The sequence below is a fragment of the Lathyrus oleraceus genome, chromosome 4 (genome assembly GCF_024323335.1).
Source record: "Lathyrus oleraceus cultivar Zhongwan6 chromosome 4, CAAS_Psat_ZW6_1.0, whole genome shotgun sequence".
NCBI classification, from domain to species: Eukaryota; Viridiplantae; Streptophyta; class Magnoliopsida; order Fabales; family Fabaceae; genus Lathyrus; species Lathyrus oleraceus.
Window position 1 is genome coordinate 418932087 of NC_066582.1, and position 25141 is coordinate 418957227.

The 25141-nt window shown below is 35.7% G+C and overlaps 1 protein-coding gene across 1 annotated transcript; it reads left to right on the forward strand.

Annotated features, from left to right (window-relative positions):
- The first annotated feature begins 16760 nt into the window (after positions 1-16760).
- Positions 16761-19198, forward strand: LOC127075803 (cytochrome P450 704C1). The gene is made up of 5 exons (XM_051017289.1): positions 16761-17290; positions 17559-17843; positions 17940-18278; positions 18365-18565; positions 18785-19198. The coding sequence occupies exons 1-5, from the start codon at positions 16763-16765 to the stop codon at positions 18977-18979; spliced, it is 1548 nt and encodes a 515-aa protein (XP_050873246.1). The 5' UTR covers positions 16761-16762; the 3' UTR covers positions 18980-19198.
- The last annotated feature ends 5943 nt before the right edge of the window (positions 19199-25141 follow it).

The following is a 25141-nucleotide window of genomic DNA, read 5'->3' on the forward strand; positions in this document are numbered from 1 at the left end:
AGAAACCAAACAACCTCAGCTTGACTCGGTCTTCCGTGACCTCAGTTGGGCTACACATCAAGGTTGACTTATAAATCACATGAACAAAGATGACCAGACAAGTACCAATAAATCAAGAAACAAGGGTTGCGAGCCCCATGGTCCCAATGGTTGATAATTAGGGTTCTCAAGCAATCAAGGAGTCATGGGAACAAGCACCATGTCTCAAGAGGCAAACTAGGGTTCCTTAAGTAAGCTCTCCCATAGCCCCTAGAATTAGGGTTTAAGCCTAAGTTATTACCATTTAATCAAAACATAAGGTCAAAATGATTAGACATGCAACAATGGATCAAAGCCCTAGGGTTGGAAGCTACATGGTCAAGAGATGACCAGATAAGCAACAATGCTCCAAAACAAAGGTCCACAACAAATTAGGGTTTCCATGATCACCTAAAGCAAACAAAAAGTCCCATGAACAAACTCGCACCAAAGTGGCCCCCAAAACTAGGATTTTAAGATCAAGTGAGATATTGTGATCATGGAGCACACCTCATCAACACGAGCTAGGGTTTAGGCTTGATACACATGAACCATTGAATCTATGAAAATGTTTGCACATGTTAATGGGGATGAGGTATACATATGCAGTGGGCATGAATGTATGCTGATGAATCTTAAATCAAAAGTCAGATGAAAAATGAAAAATGGGGGATGGGGGGGGATTTTGGGGTATTACACCATCAAGGTGATATTTTTCTTATAATTAAGAGAAATTTTGAAGCTTCTGCTTTGGTCATTTTTATAACAACAATAACTCTTCTTTTTTAATCAAATATTATGACTCTTGATTCTCGAATTGAAGAGAATAAACATGCTTCAATAGTTGCCTAATGCTTTTAAAATTTTCATATAACTTAGGAACATAAAGAGTATAATGAATTACCTTACCTCATTTTTCTTTGTCGCAACTCCAATGCTTATTTTGCCTTCAAATTCAACACATTCTTCATTGCCCAATTTAACTTTGGAGCCAAATGAGGGATCAATGTCAATGAAAGCATCTTTATCTCCTATCATATGATTGTTACGCCAACAGTCTAGGTGTCACACATTTTTGTACACTTTAGTTTCTTTATGGCAAGCAAAAAAAAAGTTGGATTCACTATTTTTTTTATCTGCAAATGATGCATGTTGCTGATTTTGTAAGCGAAAATATTTATGCATGAGCCCGAACCTTTTGCAACTATGACATTGTGGCTTTCCTTTGTTCCAACAATCTTTCTATTCATGAGTGTTCTTCTTATAGATGCCAAACCATTTATTTGAACCTCCAAAATTTCCTCATCTTCCATAGGTGACTTTTCCTATTCCACGAGAGTTTCTGCCCCTTCCCTGGCCTCTAGCAAATATGCCACCTCTAGAAGATTCACCATTATTTTTAAATACCAACTTCTCATTATTTGTTTGAATGGAGAGCTTGGATTGAAACACGTTTTCAATGGACTTTTCATTGCGCCGTGACAACCTTTGCTCATAGGATCTAAGTGATCCCATCAACCCTTAGATAGTCATGGTTGACAAATCATTAGTTTATTCTATAAGAGCCACCATATGATCAAAATTTTCAATCAAGCTAATTAAATTTCTATCCAAAATACCACTCTACTCAATTCCTTGGTGTACAAATCACTAATTTTAACTATAATTCCCTAATTCCGTAACATCTGATCCATGTAAGTGTCTCGTTGTCAACATCATTAGGACTCCATAGTCGGATATCTAAGAACCACTATCCTAACCAGTCACGAGCTTCATCTACCAAATATTTCAGTTCACCTTTTGTTCTTTAAGTAAACATAGATTCAGATCCAGGGGAGTAACTTTTATAGTGAAATAACCTTCCATGTGGAATGCTTCTTAAATATTATATGTCATGCTTGAATTTTCCACCACTCCCACATATGATTTATTGAATATTTGTAGTTATTTTTCTTTCATGCCATATTACATATGTGTAAATAATGGTTTTTTCTGTTTTTTGAATTCTCTTCTATTGCGTCCTACACTTTTTGGCCTCCCCATTTTCTTCTTTGATCTACAATGTTATTTACGACCTGAGCATAAGATCTTCCATTCCATGTTAAGCTGCTTTGCTATAGGTTGTTTATGGTCCACATTTCTTTCCATCTTTGACCTTGTTTGTTCATCTTCATTGTGCTTCTTGGTCTGACCAGCTCGTTTACCAAACTTCTTCTTGTTTCTCAGGTTAGATTCATCCCTATTAAACCTCGGCACATTTGCATGGATCTTCTATCAATTTTTGAAAATGTTATCTAGATTGATCGCTATCATATCATCCACCATATTTATAAACCTAACAAAACCATACCGCTTTCCCCTCCTATTATATTTTGGAGGGATCACAACTTCAACCATCTCTCCAAAGTCCTTAAAGATATTTTACATCTCCCTCGCTCCATGCGAGCCTGGGAACTCAATAAAAAAGAAACTTGAATTCTTCCATTGACCCTCGTATCCCAGGCCTTTCCCTTTTTCTACATCCCATTTTCCAGCGCGAACTCCATTCTTCATAGATTTCCTTTTCATTGTTGTTCATCCCAACTCATTTACATTATATTGGTTTTCCATAGTTGATTTGCATATTCAAATAGATATTAAGGGTTATTAATGGTGCAAGCAATGCCTCATTCTCATTTAGAAAAGAAAATAATCAATATTCCTTATAATGATTACAAAGAGATACCTCTTATATAGAGGTTGAGAGAAGTTAGTTGGTAACTTACATAACCACCTAAACAATCAACTAACTAACTAACAATGTAAATGAAAAAGAAAAGCTAAGTAGCTTGCATGGAAAGCAACCGTAATACGTAGCATCCCCCTTCAAGTTAGGCGGTGAAAATCGCATAGACCTAACTAGGACATGTTAGCATTGAAGGGACCTTGGTGCAAGGGCTTCGTGAAAGCATCGACAAGGTGATTTGAACTTGAAACTTGAAGGAGAATAATGGACTTGTTTGGAATCTTCTCACGAATCACATGACAATCGATCTCGATATGTTTTCTTCTCTCATGAAAGGTGGGGTTATGGGCTAGATAAATGGAAGATTTGTTATCACAATAGATGGAGGAAGGAGTAGAGAAATGGATGGAGAAATCTGAGATTAGGTGATGGAGACATTAAAGTTCACAAGTTAAGGAGGCAAAGGCACTATATTTGGTTTTAGTGGAAGAACGAGAAATATTTTATTGTTTCTTCGACTTCCATGATATGAGTGAAGTTCCAAGAAAAATGCAATAGCCAGTAATGGATTTTCCAGCAAATCCATGGAGTTTGATTGGTGAAGTACTGGAAAAGAAAAGACCTTTTCCTGGGGAAGATTTGAGGTACTTTAGAATGTTGATGGCCGTAGTGAAATGAGATGTTAAAGGATTGGAAATGAACTAACCGAGGTATTGAACAACAAAAGTGATGTCGGGCCTGGTATGAGTGAGATATAAAAGTCTACCAGTGAGTCTTCTATAAGAAGTAGGATCAAATAAAGGGATGCCTTCAGTTTTAGAAAGTTTTGTGTTGGTGTTTAAAGGAATATGAGATGGCTTGACTCCTAAGGTACCAATATCCTCAAGGAGTTCGAGGGTGTACTTTCTTTAATTAATAACAATGCCTTCATCTCAAAACCAAGGAAAAATCATAGGTTGCCAATATCCTTAATGTAGAAAGTATGGTCAAGAAACATCTTGACATGAATAATCTGGTCTAGTGAATTTCATGTGAGCATTATGTCATTGACATACACCAGAAGTGCTATGAAAGAGGATGCTTCAGTCTTAATGTAGAGTGAATATGCATCTTGATACTTTTGATAACCCAACGTGATAAGAGCATTTGAGAGTTTGGAATACCACTGGCGGATGGCTTGTTTCAAACCATATATGGATTTGTGAAGTTTGTAAACATGAGTAGAAGAAGCATCAAAGGCAGGATGACCAGGAGGGAGAGCCATGTACACTTCCTCATTTAAATCACCATGTAAGAAAGCATTATTGACATCTAACTTTTGAAGATACCAATTATGGATGGCAGCTAAGGAAAGGAGAACTCAAACTGTGGTGAGTTTAACAACTGGGAGAATGTATCAAATATATCCACACCTTCAAGTTAAGTGTAGCCTTTTGCAACAAGGTATGCCTTATGTCTCTCAATGGTGCCATCTGCTTAATGCTTTATCTTATAAACCCACCTGCATCCAACAATAGTTTTACCTGGTGGAAGTTCAACAAGAGACCAAGTTTGATTATGATCAAGAGCAAGCAACTCCAATTTCATGGCTTATTTATGAAAATCATGTTGAGAAGCTTGCTTGTAAGTTTGAGGTTCAATGTTAGTGGATATGGAGCAACAAAAAGCATGATATGAGGGTGTACAATGTTCATAGGAAAGCACAGAAGATAAAGGATATGCAGTATGAGTATGAGCATCATGATTGTTATGCAAGACAGAATTACAATGAAAATCCTTCAAATAAGAAGGTGGTTTAGTAACACGAATAGATTTTTTTTTAGGTAAGGAATCTGGGGTAGGTTGTGTAACACCCTTCTAAAATACCCCAAATGTTTAATTAAAATAATGAAAATATCAATCAGAGTAATTATGCCCCGAAGGGTGTCACACAACATTTTCACACCATGTTCCAAAATATCCTGTCATGCTCATTTATTTAATCAAATAAAACATTTGCATAATTCGCGGCGGAATAAAATCCAATATCAATACAAAACATGCAACACAATACATGTAAGTTTATTCAACAATCATCAATGAAAACAAGTAGAACATCCCGTCCCGATGTTACATCTATCAGAGCATGACCCACTAAGGAACTACTTCTAGACTCCAAGTACTAGCTCCTACTCAATCACTGCTCGTTACCTGAAAAATAGTTGTAAGGGTGAGTTCCTCAATCAATATAATGAGTATTATAAAATATCATGTTATGTTAAGTGATTCAACACACTTCATCACCCTAATCAAAACACCCATTCAGGAATAGCATATTAATTCCAACATCATGCTTAATAACAACACAACAATACCAACACAAACACACGTGTGATATTGGAATACATCCATTCATATTACACGCCATACATATATTATGCAATGAGACTCCATGCATGCGGTACCGACTATGTTGTGAACATATAGTTCAACCTCACCGTCCAAATCCAGGCACGGCTACCAAGCTCACTAGTCCCACTCATTTGAGACATAGTGACTCACTCACTAATTCCTCACCATGGGAATTAGCTACCACCCCAAATGGCCCATGCTATGCACGCTAATCACCTAGCATGCAAACATCAACAACAACAACCAAAATGATTTACTCACTAATTCCTCACCATGGGAATTAGCTACCACCTTAAAGGCCACAATATGCATGCTAATCACCTAGCAATGCAACATCAACAACAATTCAAGAATAGACACATGCTCACACTCTAAGCCATAAAATAGTCTATTCACAAATGCATACATTCACATCATCATGTATACCATCACATATCATCAACAAAAGCAATATCATATCATGCCACATAATCAATCATAGTATTAGCACACTCTACTAATACCTATACTATTCAAAATAACGGAAAATGATCTCTACAACATCATACCTCAGCTAAGTACATCACTCAGCCTAAACAACCAAAAACTGCACAGCAACAGTTCAGAAAAACCACAATTCTGCCCATACGCGTATTGCCTATGCCCATACGCGTATTGCCCAAACCTGACCAAGTCCATACGCGTAATGCCCACTCTCATACGCGTATTGCGCATTTCCTCGCTCAACTCATACGCGTATTACCTGTCTCATACGCGTATGCTACGCGTAACAATCTCCCATTACGCGTACCAACAGAGACCAATTTACGTTCAAAATATCATCTTTTTCACCCATACGCGTAAGGCCTCCTCCATACGCGTACCAGCCCTCTCATACGCGTATTGCCTAGTGCCATACGCGTATGACCAGAACCAGAATTTTTCCAGATCTGCAATGGCTTTCTCTGCTACGAAATCTGTCCGATTCAACCTTCCACAGTCCAAATTTTCATTCACATTCGTTCGTTTTATCAATTACAGATCAGACACATTCAACTTTTCAAATCGCTAACCTTACTACATCTAATTCCTACGAATTTTCATCAATTATCATTCCGAATTCGTTCATCAATATTTCACAAATTCATCACATATCATTTCAATCAGAGTCAAAATCAGAGGTCTATCACTACCCATTACATGCCATCCCATAAGACCCATCAAACGATGATAAACCCCCCTTACCTGAGTTAATCCGGCAATTCCGTTAGCTTCAAGCTTTTCCTCTTCCCTTGCTCTGTCTCTTTGCCCTTTCTCTCTTTCAGCCGCTTCTCTGTTCCTTTTCACGTGAAAACCCCTTTTTCCAAAAATTGGGACTTTTTATTATTCCAACTTATATACTCCAATAATAAAACCCAATAGTATTATCCCAATAATAATATTAAAATCCAATAATATTAATCCAATTATTTAATTAAATTAATAATATACTATTAACTCAATTTAAATAATTATTTCATTTTATTGGGGTGTTACAACTCTCCCCCACTAAAAGAGTTTTCGTCCTCGAAAACATACCTCAAGCGAGCAACTCAGGATAAGACTCCTTCATCTTACTCTCCAGTTCCCAAGTCACACTGCCACCTGCTGGTCCTCCCCAAGCTACCTTCACCAAGGCAATCTCTTTACCCCGCAACTGCTTCAACTCTCGATCCTCAATCCTCATAGGTGATGTTTCAACAGTCAGGTTATCTCTCACCTGTACATCATCTATTTGGACTACATGCGACGAATCATGAATGTATTTCCTTAACTGAGACACATGAAAAACCTCATGCAAATTCGCAAGCGACGGCGGTAAAGCGATACGATAGGCTACCTCTCCTATCCTCTCCAAAATCTGATAAGGACCAATAAATCGAGGTGTCAACTTCTTCGACTTCAAAGCTCGACCAACCCCAGTTATCGGAGTAATACGAAGAAACACATGATCTCCCTCTTGGAACTCAAGTGACTTCCTCCTTTTGTCATGATAACTCTTCTGACGACTCTGAGCAATTCTCATCTTCTCCTGAATCATCTTAATCTTTTCCGTAGTCTGTTGAACAATCTCCGGTCCAATCACAGCACTCTCACCGGACTCATACCAACATAAAGGTGTCCGACATCTCCTACCATACAAAGCTTCAAACGGTGCCATACCAATGCTCGAATGAAAACTATTGTTGTAGGTAAACTCAACCAAAGGTAAATAACAATCCCAAGCACCTCCCTTTTCCAAAACACAAGCTCTCAAAAGATCCTCTAGTGACTGAATCGTCCTCTCAGTCTGACCATCCGTCTGCGGATGATATGCAGAACTCAATCTCAGCTTAGTTCCCAAAGCCTTCTGCAAACCTTCCCAGAACTTCGATGTAAATCTAGGATCTCTGTCCGAAACAATACTAGACGGAATACCATGCAAACTTACAATCTTCTCAACATACAACTCAGCCAATCTCTCCAACGGATAATCCATTCTGATCGGAATGAAATGAGCCGACTTCGTCAATCTATCCACAATCACCCAAATGGCTTCAAAATTCTTACTTGTCCTCGGTAACCCAGAAACAAAATCCATACTGATACTATCCCACTTCCACTCTGGAATAGCCAACGGTTGCATTAGCCCAGACGGCTTCTGATGCTCAATCTTCGACTTCTGACAAGTCAAACAGGAATAAACAAAACTCGCAATTTCTCTTTTCATTCCCGGCCACCAAAATAACTTCTTCAAATCATGATACATCTTCGTAGCTCCAGGATGAATACTCAAGCCACTACGATGTCCTTCCTCAAGAATACTCTTCTTAAGCTCGATAACATCTGGAATACACACCCGATTATCAAATTTCAAAATACCATTCTCATCAACTCTGAATTCACCACCTTGACCTTGATTCACTAAAGTCAACTTATCAACCAAATGCACATCAGATTTCTGTCCCTCTCTAATCTCATCCAGAATACCACTCGTTAACTTCAACATTCCCAATTTAACACTATTGTGAGTACTCTCACACACCAAACTCAAGTCTCTAAACTGCTCAATTAAATCCAATTCTCTAACCATTAACATAGACATATGTAATGATTTCCGACTCAACGCATCAGCTACTACATTTGCCTTACCCGGATGGTAGTTCAAACCAAAATCATAATCCTTCAGAAATTCTAACCATCTCCTCTGTCTCATATTCAGCTCTTTCTGATCAAACAAATACTTTAAACTTTTATGATCACTGAAAACCTCAAATCTTGACCCATACAAGTAATGCCTCCATAACTTCAGAACAAATACCACAGCTGCCAACTCTAAATCATGTGTTGGATAGTTCCTTTCATGAACCCTCAGCTGTCTCGAAGCATAAGCTATAACCTGTTTATCCTGCATCAACACACCACCCAAACCCAACAATGAAGCATCACAGTAAACCTCAAATGATTCTGACGGACTCGGTAATATCAGAACAGGAGCAGTAGTCAACCTTCTCTTTAACTCTTGGAAACCTTCTTCACATTTTGAGTCCCAAACAAATGCTTGCCCCTTTCTAGTCAACATCGTCAACGGTAACGCCAACTTAGAAAATCCCTCAATGAACTTCCTATAATAACCAGCCAAACCAAGAAAACTTCGAATCTCAGCAGCAGACTTCGGAGCTTCCCACTTAGATACCGCTTCTATCTTAGAAGGATCAACAGCAACACCACCTCTTGAAATCACATGACCAAGAAAACTAACCTCTTCTAACCAAAATTCACATTTAGAGAGTTTAGCAAATAACTTCTTTTCTCGGAGAACTTCTAAAACCACTCTCAAATGCTCAGCATGCTCTTCTTCAGATTTCGAATACACCAAAATGTCATCAATAAACACTACAACAAACTTATCTAGGTACGGATGGAAAATCCTATTCATATACTCCATAAATACTCCAGGCGCATTAGTCACACCAAAAGGCATTACAGAATACTCATAATGTCCATACCTTGTTCTGAAAGCAGTCTTCTGAATATCTTCAGTTTTCACACGTATCTGATGATACCCAGATCTCAAATCTATCTTGCTGAACACACTTGCACCAACCAACTGATCCATCAAATCATCAATCCTCGGCAAAGGATACCGATTCTTGATCGTCACTTTATTCAGTTGTCTGTAATCCACACACAACCTCATAGTACCTTCTTTCTTCTTAACCAATAACACTGGTGCACCCCACGGTGACACACTCGGACGAATAAATTTCTTATTCAACAGATCTTCCAGCTGACTCTTCAATTCAGCTAACTCAACAGCAGACATACGGTACGGAGCCATCGATATCGGTCTAGTACCAGGTACCAAATCAATCGAGAACTCAACTTCACGCTCTGGCGGTAATTCATTCACTTCTTCCGGAAACACATCAGGAAAATCACACACTACGGCTAGATCGCCAATCACCAGTCTATCTTTAGCCTCCGAAGTCGCTAACAGCATAAACAACTCTGCCCCATCTGCTACTTCCTCATTCACCTGCCTTGCTGATAGAAACAAACTCTTTCCTTCTTCAATCTCAGGAAAGACCACCGTCTTATCAAAACAGTTGATAGAAACTCGGTTAAACACCAACCAGCTCATACCCTAGATAATATCAATCTGCACTAATGGAAGACACACAAGGTCTATCCCAAAGTCTCTACCAAAAATACTCAAAGGACAATTCAAACAGACTGAAGTAGTAGTCACTGAACCCTTCGCAGGAGTATCAATCACCATACTTCCACGCATCTCAGATATCTCTAACTTAAGTTTCACAGCACAGTCCAAAGATATAAAGGAATGAGTAGCACCGGTGTCAATAATAGCTACAAGAGGAAAGCCATTAATATAACACGTACCTCTGATCAAACGATCATCTGCAGAAGTCTCAGAACCCGATAAAGCAAAGACCTTGCCTCCTGACTGATTCTCTCTCTTCGGCTTAGGACACTGTGGGCTGATATGACCCACCTCTCCACAGTTGAAACAAGTCACAGTCTTCAACCGGCAATCTGCAGCCAAATGACCACCTTTTCCACATTTGAAACACTTCTTCTCATTACTGGTACACTCATGGATACGATGTCCAGCCTGACCACATCTGTAACACTTAGCAGGGGCACTAGAATCTCCCCCACTAGGCCTCTTCATCCCACTCTGCCTCTGAAAACCTCTGCCAGCTGCATACGGTTTTCCACGGTCATTCTGATTCTTGCCTTTCCTATCAACCCTTTGCTGATAGCTCTCTGCTCTAGCCTTGGAATCCTGTTCAAAAATCCTGCAACAGTCAACCAAGTCAGAAAACACTCTGATCCTCTGATACCCAATAGCCTGCTTGATCTCGGGACGCAACCCGTTCTCAAACTTCACACATTTCGAAAATTCTCCAGCAGCCTCATTATAGGGAGTGTAATACTTTGACAGCTCTGTGAACTTAGCAGCATACTCAGTAACCGACTTGTTACCCTGCTTCAATTCCAAGAACTCTATCTCTTTCTTTCCTCTAACATCCTCTGGAAAGTACTTCCTCAGAAACCTCTCTCTGAACACAGCCCAAGTGATCTCAGCATTCCCAGCAGTTTCCAACTCAGTGCGGGTAGCAACCCACCAATCATCTGCTTCCTCTGACAGCATATGCGTACCGAACCTGACCTTCTGGTTATCGGCACACTCAGTTACTCGGAAGATTCTCTCGATCTCCTTCAACCACTTCTGAGCACCATCTGGATCGTATGCTCCCTTGAACATTGGAGGATTGTTCTTCTGGAACTCACTCAGTTGACGAGCAGCTCCCATTCCCACAACATTCGGATTTCCTCCAAGTACTCCAGCTAGCATACCCAGAGCCTCAGCAATTGCAGCATCATCTCTACCTCTTCCAGCCATCTCTATTCTGAAAACCCAACAAGTTAAAACAATAAGTACTGATAGGGTTACACAACACCTATCCCGTACAGGGGAAACAGAATAATTACGACTCGACTCGACCGACTATGCTCTGATACCACTAATGTAACACCCTTCTAAAATACCCCAAATGTTTAATTAAAATAATGAAAATATCAATCAGAGTAATTATGCCCCGAAGGGTGTCACACAACATTTTCACACCATGTTCCAAAATATCCTGTCATGCTCATTTATTTAATCAAATAAAACATTTGCATAATTCGCGGCGGAATAAAATCCAATATCAATACAAAACATGCAACACAATACATGTAAGTTTATTCAACAATCATCAATGAAAACAAGTAGAACATCCCGTCCCGATGTTACATCTATCAGAGCATGACCCACTAAGGAACTACTTCTAGACTCCAAGTACTAGCTCCTACTCAATCACTGCTCGTTACCTGAAAAACAGTTGTAAGGGTGAGTTCCTCAATCAATATAATGAGTATTATAAAATATCATGTTATGTTAAGTGATTCAACACACTTCATCACCCTAATCAAAACACCCATTCAGGAACAGCATATTAATTCCAACATCATGCTTAATAACAACACAACAATACCAACACAAACACACGTGTGATATTGGAATACATCCATTCATATTACACGCCATACATATATTATGCAATGAGACTCCATGCATGCGGTACCGACTATGTTGTGAACATATAGTTCAACCATACCGTCCAAATCCAGGCACGGCTACCAAGCTCACTAGTCCCACTCATTTGAGACATAGTGACTCACTCACTAATTCCTCACCATGGGAATTAGCTACCACCCCAAATGGGCCATGCTATGCACGCTAATCACCTAGCATGCAAACATCAACAACAACAACCAAAATGATTTACTCACTAATTCCTCACCATGGGAATTAGCTACCACCTTAAAGGCCACAATATGCATGCTAATCACCTAGCAATGCAACATCAACAACAATTCAAGAATAGACACATGCTCACACTCTAAGCCATAAAATAGTCTATTCACAAATGCATACATTCACATCATCATGTATACCATCACATATCATCAACAAAAGCAATATCATATCATGCCACATAATCAATCATAGTATTAGCACACTCTACTAATACCTATACTATTCAAAATAACGGAAAATGATCCCTACAACATCATACCTCAGCTAAGTACATCACTCAGCCTAAACAACCAAAAACTGCACAACAACAGTTCAGAAAAACCACAATTCTGCCCATACGCGTATTGCCTATGCCCATACGCGTATTGCCCAAACCTGACCAAGTCCATACGCGTAATGCCCACTCTCATACGCGTATTGCGCATTTCCTCGCTCAACTCATACGCGTATTACCTGTCTCATACGCGTATGCTACGCATAACAATCTCCCATTACGCGTACCAACAGAGACCAATTTACGTTCAAAATATCATCTTTTTCACCCATACGCGTAAGGCCTCCTCCATACGCGTACCAGCCCTCTCATACGCGTATTGCCTAGTGCCATACGCGTATGACCAGAACCAGAATTTTTCCAGATCTGCAATGGCTTTCTCTGCTACGAAATCTGTCCGATTCAACCTTCCACAGTCCAAATTTTCATTCACATTCGTTCGTTTTATCAATTACAGATCAGACACATTCAACTTTTCAAATCGCTAACCTTACTACATCTAATTCCTACGAATTTTCATCAATTATCATTCCGAATTCGTTCATCAATATTTCACAAATTCATCACATATCATTTCAATCAGAGTCAAAATCAGAGGTCTATCACTACCCATTACATGCCATCCCATAAGACCCATCAAACGATGATAAACCCCCCTTACCTGAGTTAATCCGGCAATTCCGTTAGCTTCAAGCTTTTCCTCTTCCCTTGCTCTGTCTCTTTGCCCTTTCTCTCTTTCAGCCGCTTCTCTGTTCCTTTTCACGTGAAAACCCCTTTTTCCAAAAATTGGGACTTTTTATTATTCCAACTTATATACTCCAATAATAAAACCCAATAGTATTATCCCAATAATAATATTAAAATCCAATAATATTAATCCAATTATTTAATTAAATTAATAATATACTATTAACTCAATTTAAATAATTATTTCATTTTATTGGGGTGTTACAGGTTGCATAATACTGATATCATTATGATGATCAGGAGTAGGAGAGGGTGAAGTATGTGTCATACCAATGGTTGCATAGGTAAGTGGATGAGATTTGTGTGATTCAGGAGGAGAATCAAGAGAAGGGTTAGTTGAAGGGGTGAGAGGTTCAATTTCAAGGTCTAAAGGTGGCTGAGATTGAGGAGGGTTTGGTGCAGGAATGGAAGTGGAAATGAAAGGTTTAAGATGAAAATGTGTCTCATAGAAGATGACATTTAGAGAGACAAAAATGTCATGAGAATTTAAGTCATATAGGCTATAAATCTTAGTTCCATCTTTGAAACCAAGGAACATAGCTTTTATAGCCCTTGTATCAAATTTGGTTCTATGAGGAAGGAGGGAAAAGGCATAACGCAAGCAGCCAAAACCCTTTGAATGTATAATGGACGAGGGTTCTTTGTGAAGAAGTTCATAAGGGCTTTTAAATTTAAGGAGAGGAGTAGCAATTCTATTTATGATATGGATGGTATGTTGTGTGCTAAAAGTCCATAGGTTGAGAGGATGGTTAGGTTGAAAAGTAAGGGGTCTAGCCATGCTAAGAATGTGTTGATGTTTACGTTCCACGACACCATTCTACTGTGGAGTTTCAACACATGTTCTTTGATGCAGAATACCTTTTGAATGAATAAAGGAATCCATAGAAAATTTTGTGCCATTGTCCATTCTTAGACATTTCAAGGTTGTGTGGAACTAGTTTTAAATATAGGCTATGAAGTTGACGATTTTGGTTCTGGTTTCATCTTCAGTTTTTAGAAAAATCACCCAAGGGAACCTACTAAAATCATTAACTAGGGTGAGAAAATATCTATGACCTAATATTGAAGTAGTGGAAAAGGGACCCCAAAGATCACCATGCAACAATTCAAAAGGGGCATGAGAAATAATAGTGCTTAAAGGGAAAGTCAATTTCTTTTGCTTGGCATAATGACAAGCATCACAAGGATTCCAAGCATTTTTGTTTGATATAAAAGGGTAGTATTTACAAATCGCATTAAGAAAACATTAGAGATATTACCTAATCGATAATGTCATACAAGAGAACTAGTGCTAGTGTTACCAATGAGAGAACTATCTGTAGCAGAGGCAGTATCAATGACATATAGCCCTTTGTTAATTTTAGCTATACCAATCATGGCCTTGATATTGTTCTGTAAGATGTGACAGGTATTAGAATAAAATTGCACAAAACAGTTATGTGATCATACAAGTTTAGGTATAAATATAAAATTGACATGAAATGATGGTATGCACAAAACATGATGCAATGTAAGGTTAGGACTGGTATGAACAAAACCAGAAATGTGAGCCATAAGTGTGGAACCATTGGGAAGTAAGACAAATGTAGGTGCTATATTATGGTATGATACAAAGGAGGTAAGGGTAAAGGTGATACAATTAATGGCACCTGTATCAAGGATCCATATTGTGAGGGGATTACCATCAGAAGGTGGAGTCTTGGATGTCAAGGAAAAAGGTGTGTTGGAAATGGCATTGGTGGTAGGATGAGGATTTGGCTGGGATTGTTGCAACAAGCCAAGAAGACTGTAATACTTCTCTTGAGTGAAACCAAATGAATTGGTACCTGAGGTTGCTGCACTAGTAGAACCATTGTTAGATGTAGAATTGTCAGCAGGGAAAGATTGACAAGCTTTGGCTTTGTTCTTGAATCCAGGCGGATAATAATGTTTAATAAAATAGGTCTCTATAGTATGATTAGTTCTTCCACAATGTGTGCAAACACGATTTGTCCCTCTAACAGCTCCTGACCCTTTCCATTTAGGTTTGTTCTGAACAACATTAACCATAAGGGATGATGAATGATCAGAAACTTCAGTATATGGTAGATCAAGGAGAGGCGTATAAAATTCTCTTTCTTGTTGAATGATCATAGAAAAGATTGTGTCAATAGGAGGAAGAGGATTGAGAAGCATAATCTGATACTTGGTGATATAGAACTTTTCATTGAGCCCTTTATGAAAACAAATGACATAGTCGTGATCACGATAAATTTGCAAAAAAGAAATATCATTACAACTACATTGGATATCACATTTGCAATGTGGAACTGGTCGATAATTTTCCAATTCATCCCAAAGAACCTTCAGCTTTGTGACGTAATCAGAAACTTCTGTTGATCATTGTCGCAGTTTATACAATTCTTCTTGGATATCAGAGATGCGAAAGATATCACTTTGTGAAAAACGAGTTTGCAGATTGATTCACAAACCTGCTGCAGAATCAATCCAAAGAATAGATTTGGCAATGCATTCAACGATGGATCGTTGAAGCCATTCAAGAACCATTGTATTGCATCTAATCCATGGAGCATAAAGAGGATCTATGGAAGTAGGTCTAGGGAGAGTTCCATCAATGAATCCTTCTTTTTTCTTGGAGATTAACGCAATATACATGGATCTTGTCCAAGAATGATAATCCTTATTGTCAAGTAATGGAGAAAGAAGAACGATATAAGGGTTTTCATTAGGGTGGAGATATTAAGGGTTAATGGAATTTGTTGAGAAATCATCATAATTGGGTAAATCCATGGGAGAGAAGAAGATCGAGGAATTATAAATCAGAGGGTGTGAGGAAAAAGAAGATAAGCGGAAACCAAGCTCTGATACTATGTTAATGGTGCAACCAATGTCTCATTCTCATTTAAAAAAGAAAAGAATCAATCTTCTTTACGCTGATTACAAAGAGATATCTCTTATATAAAAATTGTTGAGAGAAATTAATTGGTAACTCACATAACCACCTAAACAATCAACTAACTATCTAACAATGTAAAAGAAAGAGAAAAGCTAAGTAGCTTGCAAGCGGGTTCAGGCTTGGTAAAGATTGAAGATGTTTATGGTAGAAGAATGAAGGTGTTTAGGGTTGAAGGTTGGTAGGTAGGATTTACGGTTGAATGGAAAAGTTGTTTGAAAAAGTTAAGCAAGAAGATGTCTAGAGAGAAGGCAGAATTTCTCTCTCATCTTATTCAATATCGGTTCAAATATTTAAAACCTTGATATGTGCTGACCGAATAATATACAATAATGTTTCATTAAAAACCAGAGAACTAGACTAAAAATCTCAACCTTTTCTCCCAAGAGAGATGATGAAGCATTTAAAAATAGTTAATGTAACGACAATTTGAAGAGTGTCTCTTCTAAAGATAAAAACAAACAATTTTTTTATAATACCTTATCTAAAAACCGGGAGAAATTTTACCAAATGTTTCCTTCAAGTCACGTGTGTTTCCTGAATCCATGCAGATTCGCTGTGCATATCAAGATCATAACATCATGCACATAACACAAGATTAATGTCAACTTCAACAACGTTAATAAAATCAAGCATACACTCTACTCTAGATAATGCACATGCAGCACGTGAGATGAGATATTAATTAATCTCAACTTAATTAAACATCATTAAAATGCTAACATCTCTTAAGTTATCTCTCACTAATCAAAAACAAGACCAAAGATGATGAACATGTTGTTCTTGATCGTGTTTTACTTCTTCTCCATTCTATTTCTCACTCTCTTTCTTCTCATATCAATTCTCATTCTCACAACATTCATAGGACAATCCATAGGAAACTCAAAATTTCCACCAGTGAAAGGAACAGTCTTCCACCAATTAATCAACTTCAAAACACTCTTCCATTACTTAACACAAATAGCACTAACCAATCCAACTTTTAGGCTTCTTGCTCCAAACAAATCCAAGATATACACTTGCGACACACGAAATGTAGAACACATACTCAAAACCAAGTTTCACAATTACTCCAAAGGAAAGTTCAACCATGATACTATTTTTGATCTTTTCGGTGATGGGATTTTCGCGGTTGATGATGAGAAATGGAGGCATCAGAGAAAGCTTGCTAGTGTTGAGTTTTCTACTAGGGTTCTTAGAGATTTTAGCTGCAATGTTTTCAGAAGGAATGCTGCTAAGTTGGTTAGAGTTGTCTTAGGGTTTTCTAATGCAAGAATGCTCTTTGATATACAAGTAAGTGGTGTAGTACTAGTGATCAAATAATAACTATTTGATATTGATACCTTACAACGCTAGTACTAGTGATCAAATAATAACTATTTGATATCTTATGACGCGAGTTTGAATCTACAACATCTCGATCTTTCTCTAAAACAAATCAAATATCAACTACTTGTGAAGCATTATATTAACTTTTTTATTTTTATTTTTGTATTTTTTCCTCATCCTTTTGTTATATTAGAATATTGAACAAGATATGAATGCTAATTTTCTTTTTTAGGATATAGTAATGAAATGTACTTTGGACTCCATATTCAAAGTTGGGTTTGGAGTAGAAATACAATCTTTGGAGAGGTCAAGCAAAGAGGAAAATATCTTCATGAAGGCCTTTAATGATTCAAATGCATTAGTATTCCGACGCTATTTGGACCCTTTATGGAAGTTGAAAAGGGTTCTTAACTTTGGATCAGAAGCTTCCCTTAAGAAGAATATCAAAATAATTGATGACTTTGTGCATAGCCTAATTAAGACCAAAAGGAAACTTTTATCAGTGCAAAAGGATTTTGTAAGTTCAACATCTTCCTTTATGTGTGCAATACAAACTGAATTGATTCTATTCCATTTAGATAATGTATTAATAATTTGAATTGATTCTTACTAGAATGATAAAGAAGACATGCTTTCAAGATTTTTGCTGGAAAGTAAAAAGGATCCTTCAAATATGACAGATGAATATTTGAGGGATATAATTCTGAACTTTATGATTGCTGGAAAAGATACAAGTGCCAACACTTTGTCATGGTTCTTCTACATGTTATGCAAGAACCCTCTTGTACAAGAAAAAGTGGCCCAAGAAGTTATAAATGTTACTTCTACTCAAGAAACTCAACTTAATCTAGATGAGTTTGTGAACAATATCACAGATGATAATCTTGACAAAATGCATTATCTTCATGCAGCATTAACAGAAACATTGAGGCTTTACCCTGCTGTTCCAATGGTGAGTTCTAAGAATCAGATGGAAAAAATCCATCAACTTTATAGTAAAATTAGTTAATTGTCTTTTTGTTTTGTGTGTGATGCAAGACTGGTAGGACAGCAGAAGAAAATGACATACTTCCTGATGGGTACATGGTGAATAAGGGAGAAACAGTGTATTACTTGTCCTATGCTATGGGAAGAATGCCTTACATTTGGGGGGATGATGCTGAAGAATTCCAACCTGAAAGATGGCTTAAGGATGGAATCTTTCAACCTGAATCTTCATTCAAATTCATTGCTTTCCATGTTAGTTTGTCACTATATATTCTTTCATGCTAAGTTTTATTATCATATAGAAATTGAAGTATAAATTGGTGGATCTTGATCGTACGTTTTAGAATCTTACAACTGCATGTTGCAAGATTCTAAAGCGTACGATCAAATCTATAATATAATATAAATCATTTGATCTTGATTGATCTCTATAGATGCATTTAAGGTTAAGACTATTTTTCATATTTGCAGGCTGGTCCTCGTATATGCTTAGGAAAGGATTTTGCTTATAGACAGATGAAAATTGTAGCAATGGCACTTGTTAGATTCTTTCGGTTTAAACTGGCAAATGAAACAAATGATGTGACATATAGAACCATGTTCACACTTCACATTCACAAAGGCCTCCCTCTTTATGCAGTTCCAAGGTGTGATGTATATGAATAAAGTAATGTATTTGGAACTACTTGGTGATTTGTTATTTGGATTTTGTGATTTTGACAATTTTCTTCTTTAATCGAAGATGATATAAAATTATGACTTGAATATTTTATTAGAAGGGTAGTACAAGTAGTGGATTTGAAAATGATGTAATAGTTGGATGTAATGTATGAGACTTTGTCTATATAGCATATATATGACATGATTTGTATTTCTTTTTGTTTAGCAATCTTTTTATCATTAATTTTGATTCTTAAATAATGTTTTAGGAAACACACGAATAAGAGTGAGAAGCATAAATCTTAAGATTCTTAAGATTGATAGTTTACAAATGCAACTTGGAAGGGGTGCATTGCCTGTATTAACTCTTATAGGGTTGTACTTTTTAATGTTTTAAAATTGGATCGAATTGGTCGGTTCAACTGATTGGATCGAGAATCAGAGATGAATTTGATTGAATCAATTTTTCAAAATTGTTAGTGGGTCAAATCCGAAATAAAATCGGAGAAATCGGATTGAACCGTCAAAAACCATTTGAATCAAAGAATCATAGCCGATTTTGTAAAACGTCTGGTTAAAAAATACATCAAATTAACTATTTTTTTATAAATTTTAATATGTCAATATCAAAACTTAATATACATTCCTCAATCACAAAAAAAGAATTTCATTTACAACCATACAAACTTCTAAATTTTGTCACTCCATTATAGTTTTTCTTTCAACTACACTTCAACATTATCACGCTGTCTCTTTTAAACATAGTGATATTAAACATAATATTGATTGTCGTTCAAGTCAATATTATTTGTTGTTGTCAATTAAGACTTGTTTGTCGTAGTTCAACTCAAATTCATTTATTTATTTTAATGATGTATAATGTATTATTTATTTTTAGTATTTTATCTTATTTAATTTAGATATTCTTAATTATTTAAACTTTATTTTAGTTATTATATTCTATTATTTTAATATTGATTTAAATTAGTTTAACTTATTTTATTATAATTCTTTAACTTTATCAAATTATTCTTAAATGAAGATTGAAATGAAGTCTAGAAGTATGTTATGTTATAATATGTATTATCGATATTATTGTATTAATTTTGTAATAAAATTTTAAAATATTTATTTTATTAAGTTGTGAACATATAATTATGTGTGACATATCTATGAAATTTAGTTTCATATTATTAGTTTAGTTAATAAACGGTTTGACCGTAAATTTAATCGGTTGAACCAATTAAACCTTAAACCGTAAGTTTTACCGGTTCGACCGTAAGTTTTGTCGATTGAACAAATTAAACTGTAAACCGTAAGTTTTACCGATTCGATCTTCGATCCGATTTTTAAAATATTGGTATTTTCTACCAAAATAATATGGTAATACTTTAGTTAAGTAGTAAACTAAAATAACAAGTATTGGTAAACTCAACCTTCACTTTATTATTGAGATTTTGATTGGAAGTTCGAAAAATATATATTTTTTTAAAGTATTGAGATTTTTATATTTTTTTATAAAAAGATTTTATGTATAATGATAAAAAAAAGTGTTTATCATTAATATTTTTTAAATTTTTGAAATATTATATTAACATAAATTATATTAGAATAATTTGTCAAAACTCTACAAAATCCTCCGAACCTCTTCTCTAATTAATTTATGAATAAAAATAAATCCTTCAAAGCTCTCGACACCTAAATTTTCTTATTCTTTGTACTCAAATCTTTCTATATTTTCAAAGTTCTTCCTATTGCGGCGCGAAAAAATACCCGAGCGTACGAATGTTCGAAATAACAACATAATCGCCATCGAAGTTTATTTTGTAAAGGGAAAACGTCGAAAAAACCCTAAAAGAACAAAATTTTGGTTATCACAATCAAATTTAGGTTCGGGAGTCGGTTATGCGTGGGGAAGGTATTAACACCTCACACATCCGTTGTACTTAATGTGAATCATTTAATCAGCTTTGTGAATATGAGTGTTAGCTTACATTATTTGATTTCTTCTAATTATTGAAATTATGAAAGGAGAAAGACTAAAAATAAGTTTTTTATTAGGGTGGTTGACAAGATGCAAATCTTCCTCCTACGTATCCCCAGATGCGATGAAGAACTCAAAGCTGCATAGTTCTTTGTAGGAAAAGTTTGTGTGTTGGTTGTTTTTAGATAATGATGTCCAAGTCGCATTCTAGCGGTTAAACATTGTTTGTTGGTCGTGCGTGGGAGACTGAAGTGTTTCTTTGTATCGCGTTATAAGGGATGAAACATCATTCATTTATGGAAATGTTTAATTTTTTGTTGCACTTGTGCAAAAATGAGTTTTATTGGTTGAAGTTGTTTTTAGGGGAATGACGTGTATTCGAAAGGCAAGCTATACAACATATATCCAAATACTCGGGTAAAAGAGAGATATACATCCAACTAGTCCTTTTTAATCTATTTTATTGGTTGATGGATGATGTAATGAATGAAATCCACTTAATTCTTCTTCTAATTTAGTTTTAATTTGTCTTTCAAATCATTTATGATCTATTTATATGTCACTTCATTTGTTTTGGTTTGAATTTTTAATGATGTGATAGTATCATATTATTTTTGAATGTTGATGAATGATAAGGTAGAGACATGGAAAATGAATGTGATGCATATGTATAAGACAATGTGCATGGTATGATGTCATTTTGAATTTGATTATCCCATTCTTTTTAGATGCAGTTTGATTATGACATGGTGAAGAAGAAAAGTTAAAATTTGTCTTCTGGATGAATGTATGACATTTAAATTTGTCTTATTCAAATGATGATGACATGTAATGGAATATGATGGATAAATGCATTTTTAATGGAAGACTATTTTTGTTGTCTTTGTAATACACATGAAATGGATGAAAAATGAATATGATGAATGATAATGCATGAAAAGACTATTTTTGGATTTTAGATGAAACTATATTTGACTTTTTTTACTTTTCAAAAGAAAGATTCTAGTGCAAGAAACTATAAAATGACCTAAAATCTGAACTAAGATGGCAATTGAACTAATGCAGAATTGGATAAAAACATGAATGGGAATTGATGAGCTAGGATCCAATTAGGGAAAGGTGACTTTTTAGATGACTTTTAACTGAACTAACGCTTGAATGATTGATCAATGATGCAAATGCCTTGATGGATGAAAGGAATGATTTGGGAAAATTTTAGGGTATGAAACTTTCCTCTCATCCTCTCCAAATTCCTTAACAACGCATGGATGAATGTTTGGATTAAGTTTTTAAAGGGACAAAAGTGAGTTTGAACACTTAAAACTAATCTAATCCAAGATTTTATTTACTTTGTATTGAATTTTAATCATATTAAGTCTTATTTTTTGGATAACTATGATAAATAAAATATATTATAATAAATTAGAAGGAATTATAATGAGACAATATAATTAATCATAAATAAAAGGAATATTTTATTTGAAAGGAATAATATATAATTATAAGTTCAAAGTCATATCTAAATTTTATTTTTGCAAAATTAAATAACTCTAATCGATATTATTTGTGTTTTTCTTTTCTTTTTGGTACTCATGTGTGAGAAATAAAAAAAATTGTTCTTTATTTTTAATTTATTTGTTCATTATGATATAAAAAAATGTACTAGTGAAATATATAGATAGGATTAAAGAGTGCTCTATATTCTATAGAATTTCAAGATCAAATGATAATTCGTTATCTTAAATTTGTGTAATAATTATTTTGACATTAAATACATCTCCTTCCGCTATTATCTTTGTTATTATGATTTAAAAAATAATAATTATATCTTTTTTATTTTTGAAATCTGAGCGTATATACTTAGTTGGAGTAAATGTGGTGTTGTTAGAATATTTTGTTCAAAATGAAAAATGAGTATTGAACCCATATCTAAATTTTTTCTTAAAATAAGGATAAATTGTTGGATTGAATCTTGGGCATGTCATCAATATGCATGAAAATTATAAATGTACTATATAATTAAGTTTTGGTAATTTCTTATCCCACCTAAATGGTGGGAAAATACCCTATGGAAAATCCAAAATGTCCCTTAGATTCCGGAGATTCATCTTCATACGCACTTTATCTTAACTCAAAACGTTAACTGATCCGGAGAAGCATCTCCGAAATATTTTAACACATACCCCATGCATGCCTCTTTGAAAGGAATATTTTACACGTTTATTGTTTTGGATATGCATCTCCATTTAGGATTTACAAATATGCATCTCCTTAACCTACCAAAATAATGTAGGTTATGTTACTTTTATGGTTTTTCAGATGAAAATGACAATTTATAAATTTTAAGGGCCCTGTTATGTGATGAACATAAAATCATAAAATCGATATGCAAAAAATGACATAAAAATCCAGATGGTCAAAAAAAGACATATATAAATGAAGTCGAAATAAATGATAAAGTAGAATGAAGTGAAAATAAAATACAATACATAAAATACAATATGTAATGAATCCAAAGTACAACTACTATATACTATTGTATATGCCAGACCTCAACTCCTCGTGCTCATCGACGTCCACTACCCCCCGTCCTTCAACGTTGTCTCTAGTACATCATTGTCTCCCATGCCTCTGTCCTAATGGCATCTAGGATTTGCCTCACCTCAGACCCATCAAGGAAGATACCTCTGTCAATGCCTACCTTTAGGCTGAAGCATATTGTGTAATCCTCGCATGCCTTAGTTTGTCGTCTCTATTAGCCATAATGCATGTAAGTAAACCAGTCAATTAGTACAAGCAACCATACAACCAAGAAAAGAAAAACAAACTGATAATTTAAAGAGATGCATCTCTGGTTCCTAGGAATCCAAATGTTGAAAATTTTTCGGAGATGCATCTCCGAAAATTTCTGCAACTTTTTAGGTCTGTCAATCGCGGTAATGTAGACCAACAAACCCCAAAAATAATGGACTGGTCATTATTTTTAACCATCAAACATGTTCTATAATATGTATAAACTATAATTCGTGCAATTTCTACTCATTTCTTTCCTAAGTCATTAACTTCTACTCATTTATACAAAAACTCAAAAAACTTTTTAAAACATCAAATACTTACAAATTCAGAGTTTTACTTCAATGTTAAATGATGTATCTGATCTACTTGATGTTAATGAAAGAACCTTTAAAATTTCTTGATTGATTTTGAACTTGTTTGATGGAAGAACTTTTGAGAGAGTTTGAAAAGGTTGTGCTTTTTTATAAATGAGGAAGGAGAAGGGTTATGGCGCGATATAGAGTCAATACCGTCCAAAGATGCATCTCCGAAATAATTACAAAGATGTATCTCCGGAGTTTTTTAATATTAATTCACAATTCTATTTACTCAGGGTGCATCCGGAGATGCATCTCCAGAAACTAGGGGCATTTTTGTATTTTCATGTGGTGCCATAGTAATTCACATGCTGGATTAAGAAATTCCCTAAGTTTTTGCATTGTGGTCTTAACATCAAACGTTAAAACTATTTTTGGCCATTCGAATGGCCCAAAGTGAAACATCCAAGAGCACCAAGCGGCAAAATGTGTGGAGAAAGTGATCCATTTTTCATACAAGAACAAGAAATTTTATCCTCCAAACACGTTTAACACAATCTAGTTAGATCTAATAGCTACCCGCATAATGTGTCTCACCTCACGTTGGCGATATTAACCCCTCTCAGTATATAAGGATAAAAGAGTGTCATTTAAAGTATTCAAATTCAACCTCACTCTCACATTACTTTGGATTCTCTCTATCGCAATTATAGGTTAGCCCTCTTTCTATCGCAATTGAAACTAGCTACGTTGTACCAAGATCTCATCTATCCATTCATCTAACATTCTGGTACCACGACATAATAGTGACACCGTCTGTGGAAATTGACAATTCATTTTCACAAATTTCCACGTTGAGATTTCTTCTGATTCAGAGATTCATATTACCCTTTCTAGAATATTCACATATCTATTTCTTGATCTTCTTCCTTGAAGTTTCAGCCTTCTCCTCCAACAAATTCATCCTTGGATTCATTGAGAATGGTGACATCTAAAGCTATTTGATCTTCCATCCAACGATAAGTTGTTGCTATAATCGATGAAGCCATTAGAGATCCTCCTCTTCTTCCTCCTCCTCGGACATAAGACGAT